Below are 23396 nucleotides of genomic sequence, written 5' to 3'. Positions count from 1 at the left end.
CGGGACGGTTCAACTGAGTCTAATACTGGTGGAAGGACAATTCTCAACCTCATATAAAAAAGCGAATGTGTGTTCACATTTTTCATTCTTGGGTTTACTGAATGTTTGAAACTTAATTTGAAAACACCCACCCATGATGATGTACATGTGTGTAAATGCATTGGATTAGCATTTTCCATTCGTGTTTTAAATTTGTGCAATAAACGTTTTCACCGTACTTCAGATTGGTGGGTGTTTTTCCTTTGAAATTAAAATCCGGATTTTACTGCCAAAATGCAGATTTTTGGGGTCTGGAATGTTGATTTCTCTGAGGAAAGGTTGGCAGCTCTGAAAAGCAGAAGGGGCAGCACGGTGGCACAGAGGTTAGCAGTGCTGCCTCACGGAATCGAGGACCGGGGTTCGATCCCGGCCCCGGGTCACTGCCGCAGTTTGCACATTCTCCCCGTGCCTGTGTGGGTCTCACCCCCTCAATCCAAAGATATGCAGAGTATGTGGATTGTCCATGATAAATTATCCCTTAATAGGAAAAAATGAATTGGATACTCTTAATTTTTATTTTTTTTCAATCTGAAAAGCATTCATGTACCGAAAGCCCCTCCCCCACACGCAGGAGGGGATTGTGGGTGGTAATTGGAGAGACCAATGCTCTGACTGCTGGTAGCTTTGACCAGATTTCGACGGCAATGCGAATGTTTATCCCAGGAAATCCTATCAAACAAATTAGCCCCACTTGCAATATCGTGTTCAATTCTGATCGCCACACTACCAGAAGGATGTGGAGGCTTTGGAGAGGGTGCAGAAGAGATTTACCAGGATGTTGCCTGGTATGGAGGGCATAAGCTGTGAGGAGCGGTTGGATAAAAGAACAAAGAAAAGTCCAGCACAGGAACGGGCCCTTCGGCCCTCCCAAGCCTGTGCCCATCATGATGCTCAAACTTAAAAAAAACCTTCTGCCCTTCCTCGGTCTGTATCCCTCTATTTCCTCCATATTCATGGACCCATCCAGATGCATCGTAAATGTTAGTAATGTGCCTTTTTCCCCCACATCCTCTGGCAGCGCGTTCCAGGCACCCATCACTCTCTGCGTGAAACTCTCACCCGCACATCTCCCTTAAACCTTCCCCCTCTCACCTTGAACCTGTGACCCCTTGTAATTGACTGAAACTAAACTCAGTTTGTTCTCACTGGAACGACGGAGGTTGAGGGGCGACCTGATAGAGGTCTACAAAATTATGAGGGGCATAGACAGAGTGGATAGTCAGAGGCTTTTCCCCAGGGTAGAGGGGTCAATTACTAGGGGGCATAGGTTTAAGGTGAGAGGGGCAAGGTTTAGAGTAGATGTACGAGGCAAGTTTTTTACGCAGAGGGTAGTGGGTGCCTGGAACTCGCTACCGGAGGAGGTGGTGGAAGCAGGGACGATAGTGACATTTAAGGGGCATCTTGACAAATACATGAATAGGATGGGAATAGGACCCAGGAAGTGTAGAAGATTGTAGTTTAGTCGGGCAGCATGGTCGGCACGGGCTTGGAGGGCCGAAGGGCCTGTTCCTGTGCTGTACATTTTCTTTTTTCAAACGAAACTCCGGACTCGGGTGTTGGTGTGAAATGTTCGCCAATTTCTGGTGGAAATAAATCCTTTCCATTGTTTTCCCACCAGGATTCCACCTGATTTTCTTGCCTTATGCCGACGATATCAGGTCACTCACCTTTACGGAGAAGCGAGTGGCCAACGAGGATCAGATCGAGAAGATGAAGTTGGTGGTGCAGAAACTCCGGTTTAAATACAGGTCAGTCAAAGGTTGATATATATTTTCAGCACGGTGAGGGATTGTAGATTTGACCATTGTCACAATGAGGATGGGTTTGTGCCCCGGCCGTTTTCACAAGCAGTTGGAGAGATTGAAATCCCTGAACTCACACAAAACAAAGGCTTGCATTTATATAACATCTTTCAGCTTATCAAAGGTCCTCGCTGACAACGTTATAAATACAGGTCCCTCTACGCGTACACCGCGACTAACTTCCCAGTGAGTTGAGAGCAGCTGGTGCCCACTGAAGCTTGTACTGAAGAGCTGGGTCTTTCCCCAGTTGCCGAGGCTTCTGGACAGGGAGACGATCCAGAGGGAAGAGTGTAAACCATTGTTTGTGCCGAACTTTACCATCGCAACAAAACAGTTGTGAATCATCACAATATTTTCTGCTGACTAATTTGGTAAAGGGATATTCATCCGTGGAACACGCAGGTGTCTTACAAGAGCGTGATCAGATTAAATTTGATTCCAAGTAGTTCTTACGGCAGGAGACCAGAAGATTTGTTCCCGATTGAGGTGTTAATGAGCATCTTAAAAGAGGAGTTTAAGAGGGAGTTTCAGAGCTTAAGACCGAGGAAACCAAAGGCAAGAGGAGCGATAGAGTAGGGATGGAGGGGTTCCGATGTCTTTGGGGAGAGGGATCCCAACTCTCACGGTCTGAGCGAAAGTTTGCTCCTTGACATGTACAGGACGGAATTTAGTGGAAGAATTTTGAAGTTAATTTGTTGCGGGTGTTTCAAGGAGTTTCCCGCCAGCTCTGCCGCCGAGATCCCCGCTATCCAAATCCAATTTTCTTCAGCACTGGAGAGCTGAACTCCGCGATCGGGCCGCCATTTTGAAAGGGTGCCCCGATCTCGAAGTGAAATGGTGGGTCGCCCATAACCTCCACCCATGGGCAATGTCACCCCTGCTCACATGGACACTACCTTCCTCCCCCCCCTCCCCCCCCCAAGTGAGGATACGCCCCTATGGGTTCCCATTTTTCGGCACCCCCCACTCCACCTTACAGGCCCTCCCCTTCCATGATCGCCACCCATCACCCCCCCCCTCCCAAACCTCCCAGAGGCCCCTGTTTCCTAACTTGCACCCCCCCCCCCCCCCCCCCCCCCCCCCGCAGCTCCAAGTGAGCAGCACGGTAGCACAGTGGTTAGCAAAGTTGCTTCACAGCTCCAGGGTTCCAGGTTCGATTCCGGCTTGGGTCACTGTCCATGTGGAGTCTGCACGTCCTCCCCGTGTCTGCGTGGGTTTCCTCCGGGTGCTCCGGTTTCTTCCCACAGTCCAAAGATGTGCGGGTTAGGTGGATTGGCCATGATAAATTGCACTTAGTGTCCAAAAAAATGTTAAGTGGGGGTTACTGGGTTGCGGGGATATGGTAGATACGTGGGCTTCAGTTGGGTGCTCTTTCCAAGGGCCGGTGCAGACTCGATTGGATAGGATGGACAGTGAGAGCCTTTTTCCTCGGGTGGTGATGTCTAGCACGAGGGGACATAGCTTTAAATTGAGGGGAGATAGATATAAGACAGACGTCAGAGGTAGGTTCTTTACTCAGAGAGTAGTGAGGGCGTGGAATGCCCTGCCTGCAACAGTAGTAGACTCGCCAACACTAAGGGTATTCAAATGGTCATTGGATATACATATGGACGATAAGGGAATAGTGCAGATGGGCTTTAGAGTGGTTTCACAGGTCGGCGCAGCATCGAGGGCTGAAGGGCCTGTACTGCGCTGTAATGTTCTATGTTCTAAAATGATGTACCCTCGTGACAGCCATTTCCACCTCTGGCTATCCACTCTATCCATGCCTCTCATCACCTTGTACACCTCTATCAAGTCACCTCTCTTCCTTCGCTCCAGTGAGAAAAGCCCGAGCTCCCTCATCCTTTCTTCATAAGACATGCCCTCCAGTCCAGGCAGCATCCTGGTAAATCTCCTCTTCACCCTCTCCAAAGCATCCACATTCTTCCTATAATGAGGCGACCAGAACGGGACACAATATACCAAGTGTGGTCTAACCAGGGTTTCATAAAGCTGCAGCAAAACCTCGCGGCTCTTAAACTCAATCCCCCTGTTAATGAAAACCAACACACCATACGCCTTCTTAACAACCCTATCAACCTGGGTGGCAGCTTTGAGGGATCTATGAACGTGGACCCCAAGATCCCTCTGTTCCTCCACACTTCCAAGAATCCTGCCTTTAACCCTGTATTCAGCATTCAAATTCGACCTTCCAAAATGAACCACTTCACATTTATCAAGGTTGAACTCCATCTGCCACTTTCAGCCCAGCTCTGCATCCTGTCAATGTCCTGTTGTAACCTGCAACAACCCTCAACACTATCTACAACTCCACTGACCTTTGTGTCATTGGCAAACTTACTAACCCACCCTTCCACTTCCTCATCCAAGTCATCTATAAAAAACACAAATAGCAGAGGTCCCAGATCCCTGCGGGACACCACTGGTCACCGACCTGCGGGCGGAATACTTTCCATCCACTACCACTCGCTGTCTTCTTCAGTTGCCAATTCTGTATCCAGACAGCCAAATTTCCCTGTATCCGATGCTCCCTAACTTTCTGAATGAGCCTTCCATGGGGATCCTTATCAAATAAAACAGTACGGTTTGCACCTGCACCAGAGGGGCACCAATATCCTGGGAGGGAAATTTGCTGCGGCTCTTCTGGGGGGTTTAAACTAATTTGTCCGGGGGCTGGGAAAACGAGCTGTGTTCCAGAAGCCAGTGTTGAGAGTAGTGAGGTACTGAGGAGGGTATCAAGGTCGCAGGAGTGTACCGGCAGACAGAAAGGTGGGTTGAAGTGTGTCTACTTCAATGCAAGGAGCATCCGGAATAAGGTAGGTGAACTTGGAGCGTGGATTGGTACTTGGGACTACGATGTTGTAGCCATTACGGAGACATGGTTAGAACAGGGACAGGAATGGTTGTTGGAAGTTCCGGGGTATAGATGTTTCAGTAAGAGTAGGGAAGGTGGTAAAAGAGGTGGAGGAGTAGCATTGTTAATCAAGGATAGTTTAACGGCTGCAGAAAGGCAGTTTGAAGGGGATCTGCCTACTGAGGTAATATGGGCCGTAGTTAGAAATAGGAAAGTAGCGGTCACATTGTTGGGAGTTTTCTATCGGCCCCCAAATAATAATAGAGATGTGGAGGAAGAAATTGCAAAACAGATTATGGATAGGTGTGGAGGTCTCAGGGTAGTTGTCATGGGTGACTTTAACTTTCCAAATATTGATTGGAACCTGTATAGGTCGAACAGTTTGGAATGGGGCAATTTTTGTACAGTGTGTGCAGGAGGGTTTCCTGACACAATATGGGGATAGGCCGACAAGAGGTGGGGCCACATTGGATTTGGTACTGGGTAATGAACCGGGACAAGTGTAGATTTGTTTGTGGGAGAGCACTTTGGAGATAGTGACCACAATTCGGTGTCTTCCACTATTGCAATGGAGAGGGATTGGGCCATACGGCAGGGCAAGGTTTATAATTGGGGAAGAGGTAATTATGATGCGATTAGGCAAGAATTAGGGAGCATAAGATGGGAACAGAAACTGTCAGGGAAAGGCACAAATGAAAAGTGGAGCATGTTCAAGGAACAAATACTGCGTGTCCTTGATAGGTATGTCCCTGTCAGGCAGGGAGGAAATGGCCGTGTGAGGGAACCATGGTTCACAAAAGAGGTTGAATGTCTTGTCAAGAGGAAAAAGGAAGAGTATGTAAGGATGAGAAAACAAGGTTCAGTAGGGTCGCTTGAGGGTTACAAGGTAGCAAGGAATGAGCTGATAAAAGGGCTTATGAGAGCTAGGAGGGGGCATGAGAAGTCCTTGGCGGGTCGGATCAAGGAAAACCCCCAAGGCTTTTTACTCTTATGTGAGAAATAAAAGAATGACCAGGGTGAGGTTAGGGCCGGTCAAGGACAGTAGTGGGAACTTGTGCATGGAGTCAAAAGAAATAGGAGAGACGTTGAATGAATACTTTTTTTCAGTGTTCACAAAGGAGAGGGGCTGTGTTTTTGAGGATGAGAGTGTGATTCAGGCGGGTAGGCTGGAGGAGGGAGATGTTCTGAGGAAGGGTGTATTCGCAATTTTGAGGACTGGAGAGTGGCGAATGTTGTTCCCCTGTTCAAGAAAGGGAATAGGAATGACCCTGGTAATGATAGGCCAGTTAGTCTTTCTATGGTGGTAGGTAAGTTAATGGAAAAGGTCCTGAAGGATAGGATTTATGACCATTTGGAAAGATGCAGCTTAATCCGGGATAGTCAACACGGATTTGTGAAGGGTAAGTCTTGCCTGACAAATGTGATTGAATTATTTGAGGAGGTAACTAAGTGTGTAGATGAAGGTAGAGCAGTTGATGTCGTAAACATGGATTTCAGTAAGGCGTTTGATAAGGTTCCCCATGGTCGGCTCATGAAGAAAGTAAGGAGGTGTGGGATAGAGGGAAATTTGGCCAATTGGATAAGTAACTGGCTATCACATAGAAGACAGGGGGTGGTGGTGGATGGTATGTTTTCAGACTGGAGACCAGTTACCAGCGGTGTACCACAGAGATCAGTGCTGGGTCCTCTGCTATTTGTGATTTTTATCAATTACTTTAAGGAGGGGGCTGAAGGGTGGGTCAGTAAATTTGCTGATGACACCAAGATTGGAGGAGTAGTGGATGAGGAGGAGGGCTGTTGTAGGCTGCAAAGAGTCCCTCCTCTTACCTATGTCGTTGGTACCTATGTGTACCATGACTTGTGACTGCTCCCCCTCCCCTTTAAGGATTCTGAAAACACGGTCCGAGACGTCACGGACCCTGGCACCCGGGAGGCAACATACCGTCTGTGAGTCTCTTTCACTGCCACAGAACCGTCTGTCTGTCCCTCTAACTATCGAGGCCCCAATAACTATTGCTCTCCTGCTCCCCCTCCTTCCCTTCTGAGCCACAGGGATGGACTCAGTGCTGGAGATCCGTTCACCGTGGCTTACCCCTGGTAGGTCGTCCCCCTCAACAGCATCCAAAGCGGTATACTTGTTACTAAGGGGAACGACCACAGGGGATCCCTGTACTGACTGCTTCCTCCCAGCCCCTCTCACCGTCACCCATCTATCTTGATTCTTCGGAGTAACTCCATCCACTGGTGGGTGAAAGCAGAACTAGGGGGCATAGCCTCAAAATAAGGGGAAGTAGATTTAGGACTGAGTTTAGGAGGAACTTCTTCACCCAAAGGGTTGTGAATCTATGGAATTCCTTGCCCAGTGAAGCAGTTGAGGCTCCTTCATTAAATGTTTTTAAGATAAAGATAGATAGTTTTTTGAAGAATAAAGGGATTAAGGGTTATGGTGTTCGGGCCGGAAAGTGGAGCTGAGTCCACAAAAGATCAGCCATGATCTCATTGAATGGTGGAGCAGGCTCGAGGGGCCAGATGGCCGACTCCTGCTCCTAGTTCTTATGTTCTTATCCCTGAAGCTACTATCTATGACCACCTCTGCCTCCCGAATGATGCGGTTCATCCAGCTCGAGCTCCAGTTCCCGAATGCGGTTTCTGAGGAGCTGGAGATGGGTGCACTTCCCACATATGAAATCAGCAGGGACACTGTCGGCGTCCCTCACCTCAAACATTCTGCAGGAGGAACATTGCACTGCATTCCCTGCCATCCCCTCTGGATAACTTGCGGTAAAAACAAGAAAAATAAAGCAAGAGCTTACCTGATATTCACTCACCCCCTTAGGTTAGAGGAGGTGGAAAGGTGAGGGACACTACAAGTGTCATATCTCGGGTTTAGCAACTGCCCAACTTAAATACAGGTAAAAATAAAACACTTAACCAGCAACCACTGCGTCTCCCGGCTGTCTCTCCTCTCGCGCTGTTTTCGCTCTCGCGGCTGTCTCTCCTCTCGCGCTGTTTTCACTGTCCCGGCTCTCTCTCCTCCCGCGCTGTTTTCACTGTCCCGGCTGTCTCTCCTCTCGCGCTGTTTACACTCCCCCGCCTGTCTCTCCTCTCGCGCTGTTTTCACTGTCCCGGCTGTCTCTCCTCTCGTGCTGTTTTCACTGTCCCGGCTGTCTCTCTCCTCCGGCGCTGTTTTCACTGTCCCGGCTCTCTCTCCTCTCGCGCTGTTTTCACCATCCCGACTGTCTCTCCTCTCGCGCTGTTTTCACTGTCCCAGCTCTCTCTCCTCCCGCGCTGTTTTCACTGTCCCGGCTCTCTCTCCTCTCGCGCTGTTTTCACTGTCCCGGCTCTCTCTCCTCCCGCGCTGTTTTCACTGTCCCGGCTGTCTCTCCTCTCGCGCTGTTTACACTCCCCCGCCTGTCTCTCCTCTCGCGCTGTTTTCACTGTCCCGGCTGTCTCTCCCCTCGTGCTGTTTTCACTGTCCCGGCTCTCTCTCCTCCCGCGCTGTTTTCACTGTCCCGGCTCTCTCTCCTCTCGTGCTGTTTTCACTGTCCCGGCTGTCTCTCTCCTCCGGCGCTGTTTTCACTGTCCCGGCTCTCTCTCCTCTCGCGCTGTTTTCACCATCCCGACTGTCTCTCCTCTCGCGCTGTTTTCACTGTCCCGGCTCTCTCTCCTCCCGCGCTGTTTTCACTGTCCCGGCTCTCTCTCCTCTCGCGCTGTTTTCACTGTCCCGGCTCTCTCTCCTCCCGCGCTGTTTTCACTGTCCCGGCTGTCTCTCCCCTCGTGCTGTTTTCACTGTCCCGGCTCTCTCTCCTCCCGCGCTGTTTTCAATGTCCCGGCTCACTCAGCTCCCGCGCTGTTTTCACTGTCCCGGCTCTCTCTCCTCTCGTGCTGTTTTCAATGTCCCGGCTGTCTCTCCTCCCGCGCTGTTTTCACTGTCCCGGCTCTCTCTCCTCTCGCGCTGTTTTCAATGTCCCGGCTCTCTCTCCACTCGCTCTGTTTTCACTGTCCCGGCTCTCTCTCCTCTCGCGCTGTTTACACTCCCCCGCCTGTCTCTCCTCTCGCGCTGTTTTCACTGTCCCGACTGTCTCTCCCCTCGTGCTGTTTTCACTGTCCCGGCTCTCTCTCCTCCCGCGCTGTTTTCACTGTCCCGGCTCACTCTCCTCCCGCGCTGTTTTCACTGTCCCGGCTCTCTCTCCTCCCGCGCTGTTTTCAATGTCCCGGCTGTCTCTCCTCCCGCGCTGTTTTCACAGTCCCGGCTCTCTCTCCTCTCGCGCTGTTTTCACTGTCCCGGCTGTCTCTCCTCCCGCGCTGTTTTCAATGTTCCGACTGTCTCTCCTCCCGCACTGTTTTCAATGTCCCGACTGTCTCTCCTCCCGCGCTGTTTTCACTGTCCCGGCTGTCTCTCCTCCCGCGCTGTTTTCACTGTCCCGGCTGTCTCTCCTCCCGCGCTGTTTTCACTGTCCCGGCTCTCTCTCCTCTCGCGCTGTTTTCACTGTCCCGGCTCTCTCTCCACCCGCGCTGTTTTCACTGTCCCGGCTCTCTCTCCTCTCGCGCTGTTTTCACTGTCCCGACTGTCTCTCCTCCCGCGCTGTTTTCACTGTCCCGACTGTCTCTCCTCCCGCGCTGTTTTCAATGTCCCGACTGTCTCTCCTCCCGCGCTGTTTTCAATGTCCTGACTGTCTCTCCTCCCGCGCTGTTTTCACTGTCCCGACTGTCTCTCCTCCCGCGCTGTTTTCACTGTCCCGACTGTCTCTCCTCTCGCGCTGTTTTCACTGTCCCGACTGTCTCTCCTCCCGCGCTGTTTTCACTGTCCCGACTGTCTCTCCTCCCGCGCTGTTTTCAATGTCCCGACTGTCTCTCCTCCCGCGCTGTTTTCACTGTCCCGGCTCACTCTCCTCCCGCGCTGTTTTCACTGTCCCGGCTGTCTCTCCTCTCGCGCTGTTTTCACTCTCCCGGCTGACTATCTTTAATCAATCTATGTTTTTCTAAATACTCATAAATTATATCTCTCAGTCAGCACGGTGGCGCAGTGGGTTAGCACTGCTGCCTCATGGTGCCGAGGTCCCAGGTTCGATCCCGGCTCTGGGTCACTGTCCGTGTGGAGTTTGCACATTCTCCCCGTGTCTGCGTGGGTTTCGCCCCCACAACCCAAAGATGTGCAAGGTGGGTGGATTGGCCGCGCTAAATTGCCCCTTAATTGAAAAAAAATGAATTGATAAAACAAAATTTAAAAAAAGAAAAAAGAAAATCCTCTCTCTCAGAATCCTTTCCAATATTTTGAAAGTAATCCCTGGGAATTACAGACGTGAGACTGATGGGTCTGTAATTCCCAGGGATTTCCCTATTCCCTTTCCTGAACAGGGGAACAACATTCGCTTCCCTCCAATCTGGTGCTACTCCAGTGGAGAGTGAGGACGCAAAGATCATCGCCAACGGCGCAGCAATCTCCTCCCTCGCTTCCCGTAGTAACCTTGGGTATATCCCGTCAGGCCCAGGGGACTTGTCTATCCTGATGCTTTTCAAAATTTCCAGCACATCCTCCTTCTTAATATCAACCTGTTTGAGTCTATTAACCTGGTTCACACTGTTCTCATGGGCAACAAGGTCCCTCTCATTAGTGAATACTGAAGCAAAATATTCATTTAGGGCCTCCCCCATCTCCTCAGACTCTAGGCACAAGTTCCCTCCACTATCCCTGATCGGCCCTACTCTCACTCTGATCATCCTCTTATTTCTCACGTAAGCCTTGGGGTTTTCCCTAATCCTTCCCACCAGGGCTATTTCATGCCCCTTCTAGCTCTCCTCAGTCCATTTTTAGTTCCTTCCTGGCTACCTTGTAACCCTCTAGAGCAGTGCCAGATCCTTGCTTCCTCAATCTTGCGTAAGCCTCCCTCTTCCTCTTGGCTAGAAGCTCCACTTCTCTTGTCATCCAAGGATCCTTCACCTTACCATTCCTTCCTCGTCTCAGTGGGACAAAACTATCCAGCAGTCGCAGCAAGTGCTCCTTAAACAACCCCCACATTACTGTTGTGCATTTCCCCAAGAACAACTGTTCCCACTTTATGCTCCACAGTTACTGTCTAATAGCAGTATAATATCCCCTCCCCCAATTAAATACCTTCCTATACTGTCTGTTCCTATCCCTCTCCATGACTATGGTAAAAGTCCAGGAGTTGTGGTCACTGTCACCGAAATGCTCTTCCCGGAGACATCTGACACCTGGCCTGGTTGACACCAGGGGAAGTTTGCCTAAGTTGGTTAGAATTGCTCCGCTGCCCTGCTGGCTCTGACTTGGTGTGATAAATAATCCTGGTTCTCACACTGGGTCAACTCACTGATGCTGGGGCGGCGCCGAGGGAGGGTCACTCAGTGTGTGGCCCCGACAGGAGACACACCCGAGGTCTCTGGAGGCTGAAACTAGCAAACGTTGGAAAATACATTATTTATGTATTTAAATACACAGTTTACATTATCACCAAAAAAAAACCACATTCCCTTGTGCAGCTGAACAAGAAATTCCTGCAATGTTTCCTTCAGGCACAATGGTGACAGTTTCTATTCCTCCTGTAACAGGCCCGAGAGCTTTGAGAACCCGGTTATTCAGCGACATTTCCGCAGTCTGGAGGCTTTGGCACTTGATTTGAAGGAGCCCGAGGAAATGGAAGACTTGACATGTGAGCATCCTGTTTTATACCTCATCCACCGACTGCCTCGCGGTAAAGGTTATTGTGATACTGGTTAGAAAAGCCCAGTTTCCACCTGCAGCCTGTAACAGGATAGGATGATGGGAATATTTCCTGATTGAATTTTGGGCTCCTGGGCGAGAATGAATGTTGGGTGACTGCTGAGACCAGCTGTGAGGCTCCTTGGGGGTCAGAGCGGGGTTGCTGGGGGCATGAAGAGGGGAGCGAGGTGGCGGAAGTGGGGGTGCGTGGACGAGGAGCTGAGGGTGATGGTGGAGAAAAGGAGCTGCAGCTTGTGGGTGAGGGTGGGGGGGTGCGGATAGAGAGGGGTGTCATGGGTCAGTGTCCCTGCAGTGCAGGCTTTGGCAATGACATTGTTAAGCTAATTGCCGAGTTAAACACAGATACTGATTATTGGCTCAACCTCTAGAAGAGTTTAATTAAACGCAGCTGGAAAAGTTGTGGGGCAAAACCATCAGGGGTTTGTGTATCTGGTGGGCTGGACACAGAATAAACTTGCTGAAGGTAAAAGCCAGGCTGCTGGATTATTCCTCCATCATATACCAACATCTGATATTTACAAGGGGGAGCTGTGGGGGGGGGGATGCTGAGAGGGGAAGTTGGGGGTTGCAGAGGGGGAGCTGAGGGTACAGAAAGGGGGAGACGGGGGGGAAGCGAAGGGGAGCTGGGGACGGAGAGGGGGAGCTGGGGACGGAGAGGGGGAGCTGGGGACGGAGAGGGGGAGCTGGGGACGGAGAGGGGGAGATGGGGAAGGAGAGGGGGAGATGGGGAAGGAGAGGGGGAGCTGAGGACGGAGAGGGGGAGATGGGGAAGGAGAGGGGGAGATGGGGACGGAGAGGGTGAGAGGGGGTGTTGGGGAAGGAGAGGGGGAGATGGGGACGGAGATGGGGGGCAGCGAAGCGGAGATGGGGACGGAGAGGGGGAGCTTGGGGGGGGGGGGCAAAGAGATGGAACGAGAAAGAGGAACGTAATGGAGGAAATAATCTTTTTCCCACACAGTGCCAAAGAATGATGTTATGGACAGGAGAATTGGACATCTGGCCGAGGAATTCAATGAGCTGGTTTATCCTCCTGACTATAACCCAGATGCAAAGAGCCAGCAGAAGAGGAAGCTCGGTGAGTGTTCAGGAGAGAGGAAACTAAACGTTGTGTCAGTAATCACATATTCGAAGAAGTGACGAACATGATTGATGCAGGTGGGGCAGTGGATGTTGCCTGCACGAACTTCAGTAAGGTCTTTGACAAGGTCCCTCATTTAATAGAATTTACAGTGCAGAAGGAGGCCATTCGGCCCATTGAGTCTGCACCGGCTCTTGGAAAGAGCACCCTACCCAAGGTCAACACCGCCACCCTATACCCATAACCAAGTAGCCCCACCCAACAGGCAATTTTGGACACTAAGGGCAATTTATCATGGCCAATCCACCTAACCTGCACATCTTTAGACTGTGGGAGGAAACCGGAGCACCAGGAGGAAACCCACGCAGACACGGGGAGGATGTGCAGGTCCACACAGACAGTGACCCAAGCCGGAATCGAACCTGGGACCCTGGAGCTGTGAAGCAATTGTGCTATCCACAATGCTACCGTGCTGCCCACTCATGGTAGACTAGTACAAAAGGTGAAGTCACACGGGATCAGGGGTGAGCTGGCAAGGTGGATACAGAACTGGCTAGGTCATAGAAGGCAGAGAGTAGCAATGGAAGGATGCTTTTCTAATTGGAGGGCTGTGACCAGTGGTGTTCCACAGGGATCAGTGCTGGGACCTTTGCTGTTTGTAGTATATATAAATGATTTGGAGGAAAATGTAACTGGTCTGATTAGTAAGTTTGCAGACGACACAAAGGTTGGTGGAATTGCGGATAGCGATGAGGACTGTCGGAGGATACAGCAGGATTTAGATCGTTTGGAGACTTGGGCGGAGAGATGGCAGATGGAGTTTAATTCGGACAAATGTGAGGTAATGCATTTTGGAAGGTCTAATGCAGGTAGCGAATATACAGTGAATGGTAGATCCCTCAAGAGTATTGAAAGTCAAAGAGATCTAGGTGTACAGGTCCACAGGTCATTGAAAGGGGCAACACAGGTGGAGAAGGTTGTCAAGAAGGCATACGGCATGCTTGCCTTCATTGGCCGGGGCATTGAGTATAAGAATTGGCAAGTCATGTTGCAGCTGTATAGAACCTTAGTTAGGCCACACTTGGAGTATAGTGTTCAATTCTGGTCGCCACACTACCAGAAGGATGTGGAGGCTTTAGAGAGGGTGCAGAAGAGATTTACCAGAATGTTGCCTGGTATGGAGGGCATAAGCTATGAGGAGCGGTTGAATAAACTCGGTTTGTTCTCACTGGAATGACGGAGGTTGAGCGGCGACCTGATAGAGGTCTTTAAGGTTATGAAGTTCATGGACAGAGTGGATAGTCAGTAGCTTTTCCCCGGGGTAGAGGGGTCAATTACTAGGGGGCATAGGTTTATGTTGCGAGGGACAAGGTTTAGAGTAGATGTACGAGGCAAGTTTTTTACGCAGAGGGTAGTGGGTGCCTGGAACTCGCTGTCAGAGGAGGTGGTGGAAGCAGGGACGATAGTGACGTTTAAGGGGCATCTTGACAAATACATGAATAGGATGGGAATAGAGGGATACGGACCCAGGAAGGGCAAGGGGTTTCAGTTCAGATGGGCAGCATGGTCGGCACAGGCTTGGAGGGCCGAAGGGCCTGTTCCTCTGCTGTACTTTTCTTTCTTCTTTGTAAATTGCATCTCTCAGGATAGAAATGAGTGACACAGACAAGATGCTCCTGCCCAATTCTCTGACTGAACTGACTGAGCTGCTCGTGAGAAGAAAGAAAGAATTGCATTTCTTTGGAGTGTTTCCTCAGGACACTGAAAAACAAATGAAGTGAATGGCTGTTGTAGTTTGTTCCAATCCTCTTGGGGACATTTAAAGAGATAATTAACCGACAGACAGTTTTTTTTTCATTTTCGTAATAAATTTAGAGTACCCAATTCATTTTTTCCAATTAAGGGGCAATTTAGCGTGGCCAATCCACCTCGCCTGCACATTTCTGGGTTGTGGGGGTGAAACCCACGCAGACACGGGGAGAATGTGCAAACTCCACACGGACAGTGACCCAGAGCCGGGATCGAACCTGGGACCTCGGCGCCGTGAGGCAGCAGTGCTAACCCACTGCGGCACCGTGCTGCCCCAGACAGTTTTTTAATTAAGAACACACTTTATTGTACATTAGAATTGAACAAAGCAAGCACTATTAACTTAACACTGTAGTTTGTAATTAATGATGCTATGAACGTAGTTCAACTTTGTACTTCCTCCCCAAACCCCAAGAATTCCCTAATATATTCCAAGAATATTGAATGTTCATTCATTTCCATAGGGACCAAACTGCACGGTATGCCACAACCCCCAATAATTCACTTTATTTCTCCTCAGTGTTACAGTTATTTTCCAAGGTAAGATTTTATGGGGATCCTTCCAGTAACCCTTTGGCTACGTGACCCTCCAACCTTCATTTAACGCTTCACAACTCTGGAGGCTCAGCCCTTGTTCTGGCTGCTGACAGGTACTCATCTACTCAGAGCCTCCAAGCTGCTCTGTTGACTGCGTTCTGCCTCAAGGTTCTGGGCGGAGCCACTATAGATTTCTTGCACTAGCTACAAGCTGGGAAAATCTTCCAGATGCTTTCCCCCTCACCAGCTGCAAACTGAGCAGTGGATGACAAAGTTAATATTTTCTCTGCTTCAAGTGCAGGAGTGATTTTGGTTGAGGGATTAATACTTTTCAGGACACTGGAGAAATCTCCTCTGTTCTTCTTCAAATTAATTTCCAATGCAGCTCATCTTAGCCAGGGCGGTGATTGGAATGTAGTGTTGTGGCCGTGTTACTGGACTAGGTAAACCAGGGACCAAATAGTAATTTCATTATACATAACTTGAGCATGGCTTTTCCGCCTGCACCCATCAGGACAGATGGAAGAATATCAGATTTCAAAGAGAGCAACAATTTAAGATTATCAGTCGGACTGCAATGTGGCCTGTTTATACTTGCTGGAAGCTACATGTATTCAAATGTAGGAACCTGTACCCTGCAGGCAAAAGGAACATGCCCAGGCACTCTTGCCTTTTTCTGATTTAATAGAAGCACGGGGGAGGGGACGACAATAGTTCCTGACACATTCTCAATGGCAATACCTCATCCAATCAATATCGACAAGCTAACCAATCAGCACATTCTTTTTCATGGACCATAGATTCTGCCTTTTAATTTAGGGCACCAAATTTATTTGTTCCATTTAAGGGTAATTTAGCGTGGCCAATCCACCTACCCTGCACATCTTTGGGTTGTGGGGGCGAAACCCAACAAACACGGGGAGAATGTGCAAACTCCAGGGTCCCAGGTTCGATTCCCGGCTTGGGTCACTGTCTGTGCGGAGTCTGCACATCCTCCCCGTGCCTGCGTGGGTTTCCTCCGGGTGCTCCGGTTTCCTCCCACAGTCCAAAGATGTGCAGGTTAGGTGGATTGGCCGTGATCAATTGCCCTTAGTGTCCAGAATTGCCCATAGTGTTGGGTGGGGTTACTGGGTTATGGGGGTAGGGTGGAGGTGTTGACCTTGGGTAGGGTGCTCTTTCCAAGAGCCGGTGCAGACTCGATGGGCCGAATGGCCTCCTTCTGCACTGTAAATTCTATGATAATCTATGATTAATCTAGGACAAAGGTTCGGCGCAACATCGTGGGCCGAAGGGAATGTTCTGTGCTGTATTTTTCTATGTTCTATGTTCCACACGGACAGTGACCCAGAGCCGGGATCAAACCTGGGACCTCGGCGCCGTGAGGCAGCAGTGCTAACCACTGTGCTGTCATGCTGCCCTGATAGAAGCACGGTGAGAGGGGGGGGACACATTAGTTCAAATTCTCCATGGCAACACCTCACCCAATCAAAATCGACAAGCTAACCAATCAGCACATTCTTTTTCATGGATTGTTGCTCCCTTTGAAATTTGGCACTCGTGTGTCTGTCCTGATGTGTAGAGGATGAAAATATTCGACAGCAGGGCTCTTTTTTTTCAGCAGTTTTCAAATCCAGAGGAAAAAATGGGTTCAAATGCTGCTCTGGCAGTTCGGAAGGGAATAATCTAATGTTTTTTTAAAAAACTGATGCCTGAAAAGCAACTCCCAGTAAATGTGACCACAAACCCATGAGAAAAATCCAGCTGGCGTCTGTTCTGAAGGAAACCTGTTGACTGTCTCCAGCCTGCCCTCTGTGTGATTCCCAGTGTGGCTGGCTGTTAAACGTTCTCGGAAGAGCCTCTCAGCTGTATAAAAACTGCCCTGCTCATGGCAACTAGGGTGGGGCAGTAAACACCAGCGATGGCCGCATATTCATCGGAGTTCAGGAGCGCGAGAGGGGATCTCATAGAAACTTACCAAATTCCAACAGGATTAGACAGGGTCGATTCAGAAAGAATGTTCCCAATGGTGGTGGAGTCCAGAACTGGGGGTCATAGTTTGAGGATAAGGACTGAGGTGAGGAGAAATCTCTTCACCCGGAGAGCGGAGAATCTGTGGAATTCACTCCCACAGAAAGTAGTTGAGGCTAAAACATTGTGTAATTTGAAGAAGGAATTCGATACAGCTCTTGGGGCGAAAGGGATCAAGAGATGGGGGGGGGGGGGGGGGGGGGGGGAGGATGAGGGTATTGAACATGGTCAGCCATGATCAGAATGAATGGAGCAGACTCGAAGGGCCGAATGGCCTCCTCCTGCTTCTATTTTCTATGTTTCTCCAGAATGATTATTCTTTGCGTACAGTTCTGGTCACCGCATTATAGGAAGGACGTGGAGGCTTTGGAGCGGGTGCAGAGGAGATTTACCAGGATGTTGCCTGGTATGGAGGGAAAATCTTATGAGGAAAGACTGATGGACTTGAGGTTGTTTTCGTTGGAGAGAAGAAGGTTAAGAGGAGACTTAATAGAGGCATACAAAATGATCAGGGGGTTGGATAGGGTGGACAGTGAGAGCCTTCTCCCGCGGATGGAAATGGCTGGGACGAGGGGACATAGCGTTAAACTGAGGGGTAATAGATATAGGACAGAGGTCAGAGGTAGGTTCTTTACGCAAAGAGTAGTGAGGCCGTGGAATGCCCTACCTGCTACAGTAGTGAACTCGCCAACATTGAGGGCATTTAAAAGTTTATTGGATAAACATATGGATGATAATGGCATAGTGTAGGTTAGATGGCTTTTGTTTCGGTGCAACATCGTGGCCCGAAGGGTCTGTACTGCGCTGTATTGTTCTATGTTCTATGTTCTATGTTCTATGTTCTATGTTCACTGTCCCTTAAAAACAATTAGCAGGGGTGGCACGGTGGCGCAGTGGTTAGCACTGCTGCCTCAGGGCACCATGGACCCGGGTCCGATCCTGGCCCCGGGTCACTGTCTGTGTGGCGTTTGCACATTCTCCCCGTGTCTGCATGGGTCTCACCCCCCAGAACCCAAAAAGATGTGCGGGTAGGTGGATTGGTCCTTAAATTGCTCCTTAATTCGAAAAAAAGAATTGGGTACTCTAAATTTATTTTTTTTAAAACCATTAGCCGATGTAATTGTCTGAAGTGGTGGTGGTACTTCCTGCTGGTAAAATATTCAAGTGCGGGGCAATTAGAACATAGAACATAGAACAATACAGCGCAGTACAGGCCCTTCGGCCCACGATGTTGCACCGAAACAAAAGCCATCCAACCTACACTATGCCATTATCATGGGTGGTGGTTGATGGTTTGTCATTTTTATTGTCGATCTTCAGTACGAAGAATTTTCACAGTGACTGCCTAAAGACTAAAAGTGTGAATTTCTGTTCTCTCTGACCAGGCGAAGCAGAGGGAGGAGCAGTGAAGAAACCCAAAGTGGAGGTATCGCTGGGGGAGGATGAGGTCAGGCAGTACCTGCAGAGCGGGACGCTGGGCAAGCTGACTGTGCCAGTGCTCAAGGATGTCTGTAAACAGTACGGGCTGAGGGGCAGCAAGAAGCAGGAGCTCATCGATGCCATCACCGGTCACTTTGCAAAGAAGTGACCAAGGCTGAGTTGGCGGGGCGGTAGCCGAGGGGCCGGGGGGGGGGGGGCCCGCAGCGGAGAGGCCGGCGGAGGGGGCGGTTTAGCTGGCGAAACGCTCACCCGACCGTCTCCACCTAACTGAAGCACTGAAATCGCAGGAACATTAAACCTACAACCCGAGCAGGCAGCCAGGACACCAAATCAGCACTGATGCAAACGTAACCGAGCCAAGACTCGCTCTGACAAACCTCTCCGTGACTACGACCATCCCGGCCCCTCTGCGGAATGAGGGAATCCCAGGCACCCCTTCTCAGATCTCCAGGATATTCCGGCCCTCGCTGACAAGAAACTCAGAAATCTGCACAGGTTATTTTTGTAACTTCTGAATTTTTCACAAGTTTATTTTATATTTGATATTGTACAAGCCACCTGTAACCGACTGATCTGTAACAAAACTCAGTATTGGGGACATCTTTGCCGTGTCTGAATTTTATTTTCCGACTGAATATTTTTACCGGGGTTTGTGGGGTGGTGCGGAACCCTGGGAATTGATTCTAGCAGCGTTACCTTGTCAACAACCAGCTGACTTTGCTCGAGGCTGAGATAACGAATCTTGGCTGCTCTCTTTACTCAGAAACTATTTGAGTTTTCTATAGACCCCCACACAGTAATAGGGATCTGGAGGAAGAAATTGCAAAACAGATTATGGATAGGTGTGGAGGTCTCAGGGTAGTTGTCATGGGTGACTTTAACTTTCCAAATATTGATTGGAACCTCTATAGGTCGAACAGTTCGGATGGGGCAGTTTTTGTACAGTGTGTGCAGGAGGGTTTCCTGACACAATATGTGGATAGGCCGACAAGAGGGGGGGCCACATTGGATTTGGTTCTGGGTAATGAACCGGACCAAGTTTGATAAGGTTCCCCACGGTAGGCTGGGGATTGAGGGTGATTTAGAGATGTGGATCAGAAATTGGCTAGCTGAAAGAAGACAGAGGGTGGTGGTTGATGGGAAATGTTCAGAATGGAGTGCAGTTACAAATGGAGTACCACAAGGATCTGTTCTGGGGCCGTTGCTGTTTGTCATTTTTATCAATGACCTAGAGGAAGGCGCAGAAGGGTGGGTGAGTAAATTTGCAGACGATACTAAAGTCGGTGGTGTTGTCGATAGTGTGGAAGGATGTAGCAGGTTACAGAGGAATATAGATAAGCTGCAGAGCTGGGCTGAGAGGTGGCAAATGGAGTTTAATGTAGAGAAGTGTGAGGTGATTCACTTTGGAAGAAATAACAGGAATGCGGAATATTTGGCTAATGGTAAAGTTCTTGGAAGTGTGGATGAGCAGAGGGATCTAGGTGTCCATGTACATAGATCCCTGAAAGTTGCCACCCAGGTTGATAGGGTTGTGAAGAAGGCCTATGGAGTGTTGGCCTTTATTGGTAGAGGGATTGAGTTCCGGAGTCAGGAGGTCATGTTGCAGCTGTACAGAACTCTGGTACGGCCGCATTTGGAGTATTGCGTACAGTTCTGGTCACCGCATTATAGGAAGGACGTGGAGGCTTTGGAGCGGGTGCAGAGGAGATTTACCAGGATGTTGCCTGGTATGGAGGGAAAATCTTATGAGGAAAGGCTGATGGACGTGAGGTTGTTTTCGTTGGAGAGAAGAAGGTTAAGAGGAGACTTAATAGAGGCATACAAAATGATCAGGGGGTTAGATAGGGTGGACAGTGAGAGCCTTCTCCCGCGGATGGAAATGGCTGGCACGAGTGGACATAGCTTCAAACTGAGGGGTAATAGATATAGGCCAGAGGTCAGAGGTAGGTTCTTTACGCAAAGAGTAGTGAGTCCGTGGAATGCCCTACCTGCTACAGTAGTGAACTCACCAACATTGAGGGCATTTAAAAGTTTATTGGATAAACATATGGATGATAATGGCATAGTGTAGGTTAGATGGCTTTTGTTTCGGTGCAACATCGTGGGCCGAAGGGCCTGTACTGCGCTGTATCGTTCTATGTTCTGTGTTCTAAGTGTTAGATTTGTTTGTGGGAGAGCACTTTGGAGATAGTGACCACAATTCGGTGTCTTTCACTATTGCAATGGAGAGGGATAGGCCCATACGGCAGGGCAAGGTTTTTAATTGGGGGAGGGGTAATTATGATGCGATTAGGGAGCATAAGATGGGAACAGAAACTGTCAGGGAAAGGCACAAATGAAAAGTGGAGCTTGTTCAAGGAACAAATACTGCGTGTCCTTGATAGGTATGTCCCTGTCAGGCAGGGAGGAAATGGACGTGTGAGGGAACCATGGTTCACAAAAGAGGTTGAATGTCTTGTCAAGAGGAAAAAAGAAGCGTTTGTAAGGATGAGAAAAGAAGGTTCAGTTGGGTCGCTTGAGGGTTACAAGATAGCAATAAATGAGCTGAAAAAAGGGCTTAGGAGAGCTAGGAGGGGGCATGAGAAGTCCTTGGCGGGTCGGATCAAGGAAAACCCCAAGGCTTTTTACTCTTATGTGAGAAATAAAAGAATGACCAGGGTGAGGGTAGGGCCGGTCAAGGACAGTAGTGGGAACTTGTGCATGGAGTCAGAAGAAATAGGAGAGGCGTTGAATGAATGCTTTTCTTCAGTGTTCACAAAGGAGAGGGGCCATGTTTTTGAGGATGAGAGTGTGATTCAGGTGGGTAGGCTGGAGGAAGTAGATGTTCTGAGGAAGGATGTATTAGCAATTTTGAAAAACCTTTGGGTCGACAAGTCCCCTGTGCCAGATGGGATATATCCAAGGATTCTTTGGGAGGCAAGGGATGAGATTGCAGAGCCTTTGGCTTTGATCTTTGGGTCCTCCCTGTCCTCGGGGATAGTGCCAGAGGACTGGAGAGTGGCGAATGTTGTTCCTCTGTTCAAGAAAGGGAATAGGAATGACCCTGGTAATTATAGGCCAGTTAGTCTTTCTTTGGTAGTCGGTAAGTTAATGGAAAAGGTCCTGAAGGATAGGATTTATGACCATTTGGGAAGATGCAGCTTAATCCGGGATAGTCAACACGTCTTGCCTCACAAATTTGATTGAATTCTTTGAGGAGGTAACTAAGTGTGTAGATGAAGGTAGAGCAGTTGATGTTGTATACATGGATTTTAGTAACGCGTTTGATAAGGTTCCCAAAGTTGGCTCATGAAGAAAGTAAGGAGGTGTGGGATAGAGGGAAATTTGGCCAATTGGATAAGTAACTGGCTATCACATAGAAGACAGAGGGTGGTGGTGGATGGAATGTTTTCAGACTGGAGACCAGTTACCAGCGGTGTACCACAGGGATCAGTGCTGGGTCCTCTGCTATTTGTGATTTTTATCAATGACTTGGAGGAGGGGGCTGAAGGGTGGGTCAGTAAATTTGCTGATGACACCAAGATTGGTGGAGTAGTGGATGAGGTGGAGGGCTGTTGTAGGCTGCAAAGAGACATTGATAGGATGCAGAGCTGGGCCGAGAAGTGGCAGATGGAGTTTAACTCTGATAAGTGCGAGGTGATTCATTTTGGTAGAAAAAATTTGAATGCGGATTACAGGGTCAACGGCAGGGTTCTGAGGAATGTGGAGGAACAGAGAGATCTTGGGGTTCATGTCCACAGATCTCTGAAGGTTGCCACTCAAGTGGATGGAGCCGTGAAGAATGCTTATAGTGTGTTAGCGTTTATTAACAGGGGGCTTGAGTTTAAGAGCCGCGGGGTTATACTGCAACTGTACATGACCCTGGTGAGACCACATTTGGAGTATTGTATGCAGTTCTGGTCACCTTACCATAGGAAGGATGTGGAAGCATTGGAAAGGGTGCAAAGGAGATTTACCAGGATGCTGCCTGGTTTGCAGGATAGGTCTTATGAGGAAAGGTTGAGGGAGCTAGGGCTTTTCTCTCTGGAGCGGAGGAGGATGAGAGGCGACTTAATAGAGGTTTATAAGATAATGAGGGGATAGATAGAGTGGACGTTCAGAGACTATTTCCTCGGGTGGATGTAGCTGTGACAAGGGGGCATAACTATAAGATTCAGGGTGGGACATATAGGAGGGATGTCCGAGGTAGGTTCTTTACTCAGAGAGTGGTTAGGGTGTGGAATGGACTGCCTGCTGTGATGGTGGAGTCGGACACTTTCGGAACTTTCAAGCGGTTATTGGATAGGCACATGGAGCACGCCAGAATGACAGGGAGCGGGATAGCTTGATCTTGGTTTCGGACAAAGCTCGGCACAACATCGAGGGCCGAAGGGCCTGTTCTGTGCTGTACTGTTCCATGTTCTATGTTCTAAACACTTGTAGTTTCAGTGAGCAAGGAGGGAGAAGCGGCCGCTGCAGTTAGATGCAACAAGACAGTGTTGCAATGGTTAACCTAAACATCTTGAACAAAAGTACAAAGTAATCAGGAGGTTTCGGGATCTCGCCTTCATTGGTTGCAGCAAAGGAGCTGTGAACCGTCCTCTCCGTGTTTGGCAGCTCCCCCATCAGGAGCAACATTAAAAACAGAAATGCTGGTAATACATCGTGATTCAGGCAGCGTCGGTGAAGAGAGAAATAGTTAACGTATCAGGTTAGTGACTCTCAGTGTGGCACGATGGCGCCCTGCCGCCTCGCGGTGCCGAGGACCCGGGTTCGATCTCGGCCCTGGGTCACTGTCCGTGTGGAGTTTCCACATTCGCCCCATGTGTGCGGGTCGTACCCCACAACCCAAAGATGTGCAGGTTAGGTGGATTGGCCGCGCTAAATTGCCCCTTAATTGGAAAGAAATAATTGGGTACTCTAAATTTGTTTTAAAGATTTTTCAAAAAGGTTAATGATCTCTCGCCAGAAACAGAAACATTCAGTCCCTTGAGCCTGTTCTGGGTGAAAGCAGTTAGTGTTCGTCTGAGGTTGGGAATTCACTGGGCAATCAAATGGTACCCGGACATCGCATGTTCCCTCCCC

General features: G+C 49.4%; 1 protein-coding gene across 2 annotated transcripts in view; it reads left to right on the top strand.

The window, feature by feature from the left end:
• Positions 1 to 18930, top strand: part of xrcc6 (X-ray repair complementing defective repair in Chinese hamster cells 6) — a 78462-nt gene extending 59532 nt beyond the window's left edge. For both annotated transcript variants that reach the window (XM_072491968.1, XM_072491967.1), the window contains 4 exons: positions 1658 to 1787; positions 11269 to 11369; positions 12399 to 12515; positions 18278 to 18930. In XM_072491968.1, coding sequence (XP_072348069.1) covers positions 1658 to 1787; positions 11269 to 11369; positions 12399 to 12515; positions 18278 to 18480 — 551 coding nt within the window. In that variant the 3' untranslated portion in view covers positions 18481 to 18930. The remainder of the gene's footprint in view (positions 1 to 1657; positions 1788 to 11268; positions 11370 to 12398; positions 12516 to 18277) is intronic.
• The last annotated feature ends 4466 nt before the right edge of the window (positions 18931 to 23396 follow it).

This window comes from Scyliorhinus torazame, chromosome 29 (assembly GCF_047496885.1).
Source record: "Scyliorhinus torazame isolate Kashiwa2021f chromosome 29, sScyTor2.1, whole genome shotgun sequence".
Lineage (NCBI taxonomy): Eukaryota > Metazoa > Chordata > Chondrichthyes > Carcharhiniformes > Scyliorhinidae > Scyliorhinus > Scyliorhinus torazame.
Note: the sequence above shows the minus strand (reverse complement) of the source record. Positions and strands in the feature narration are given on the sequence as shown.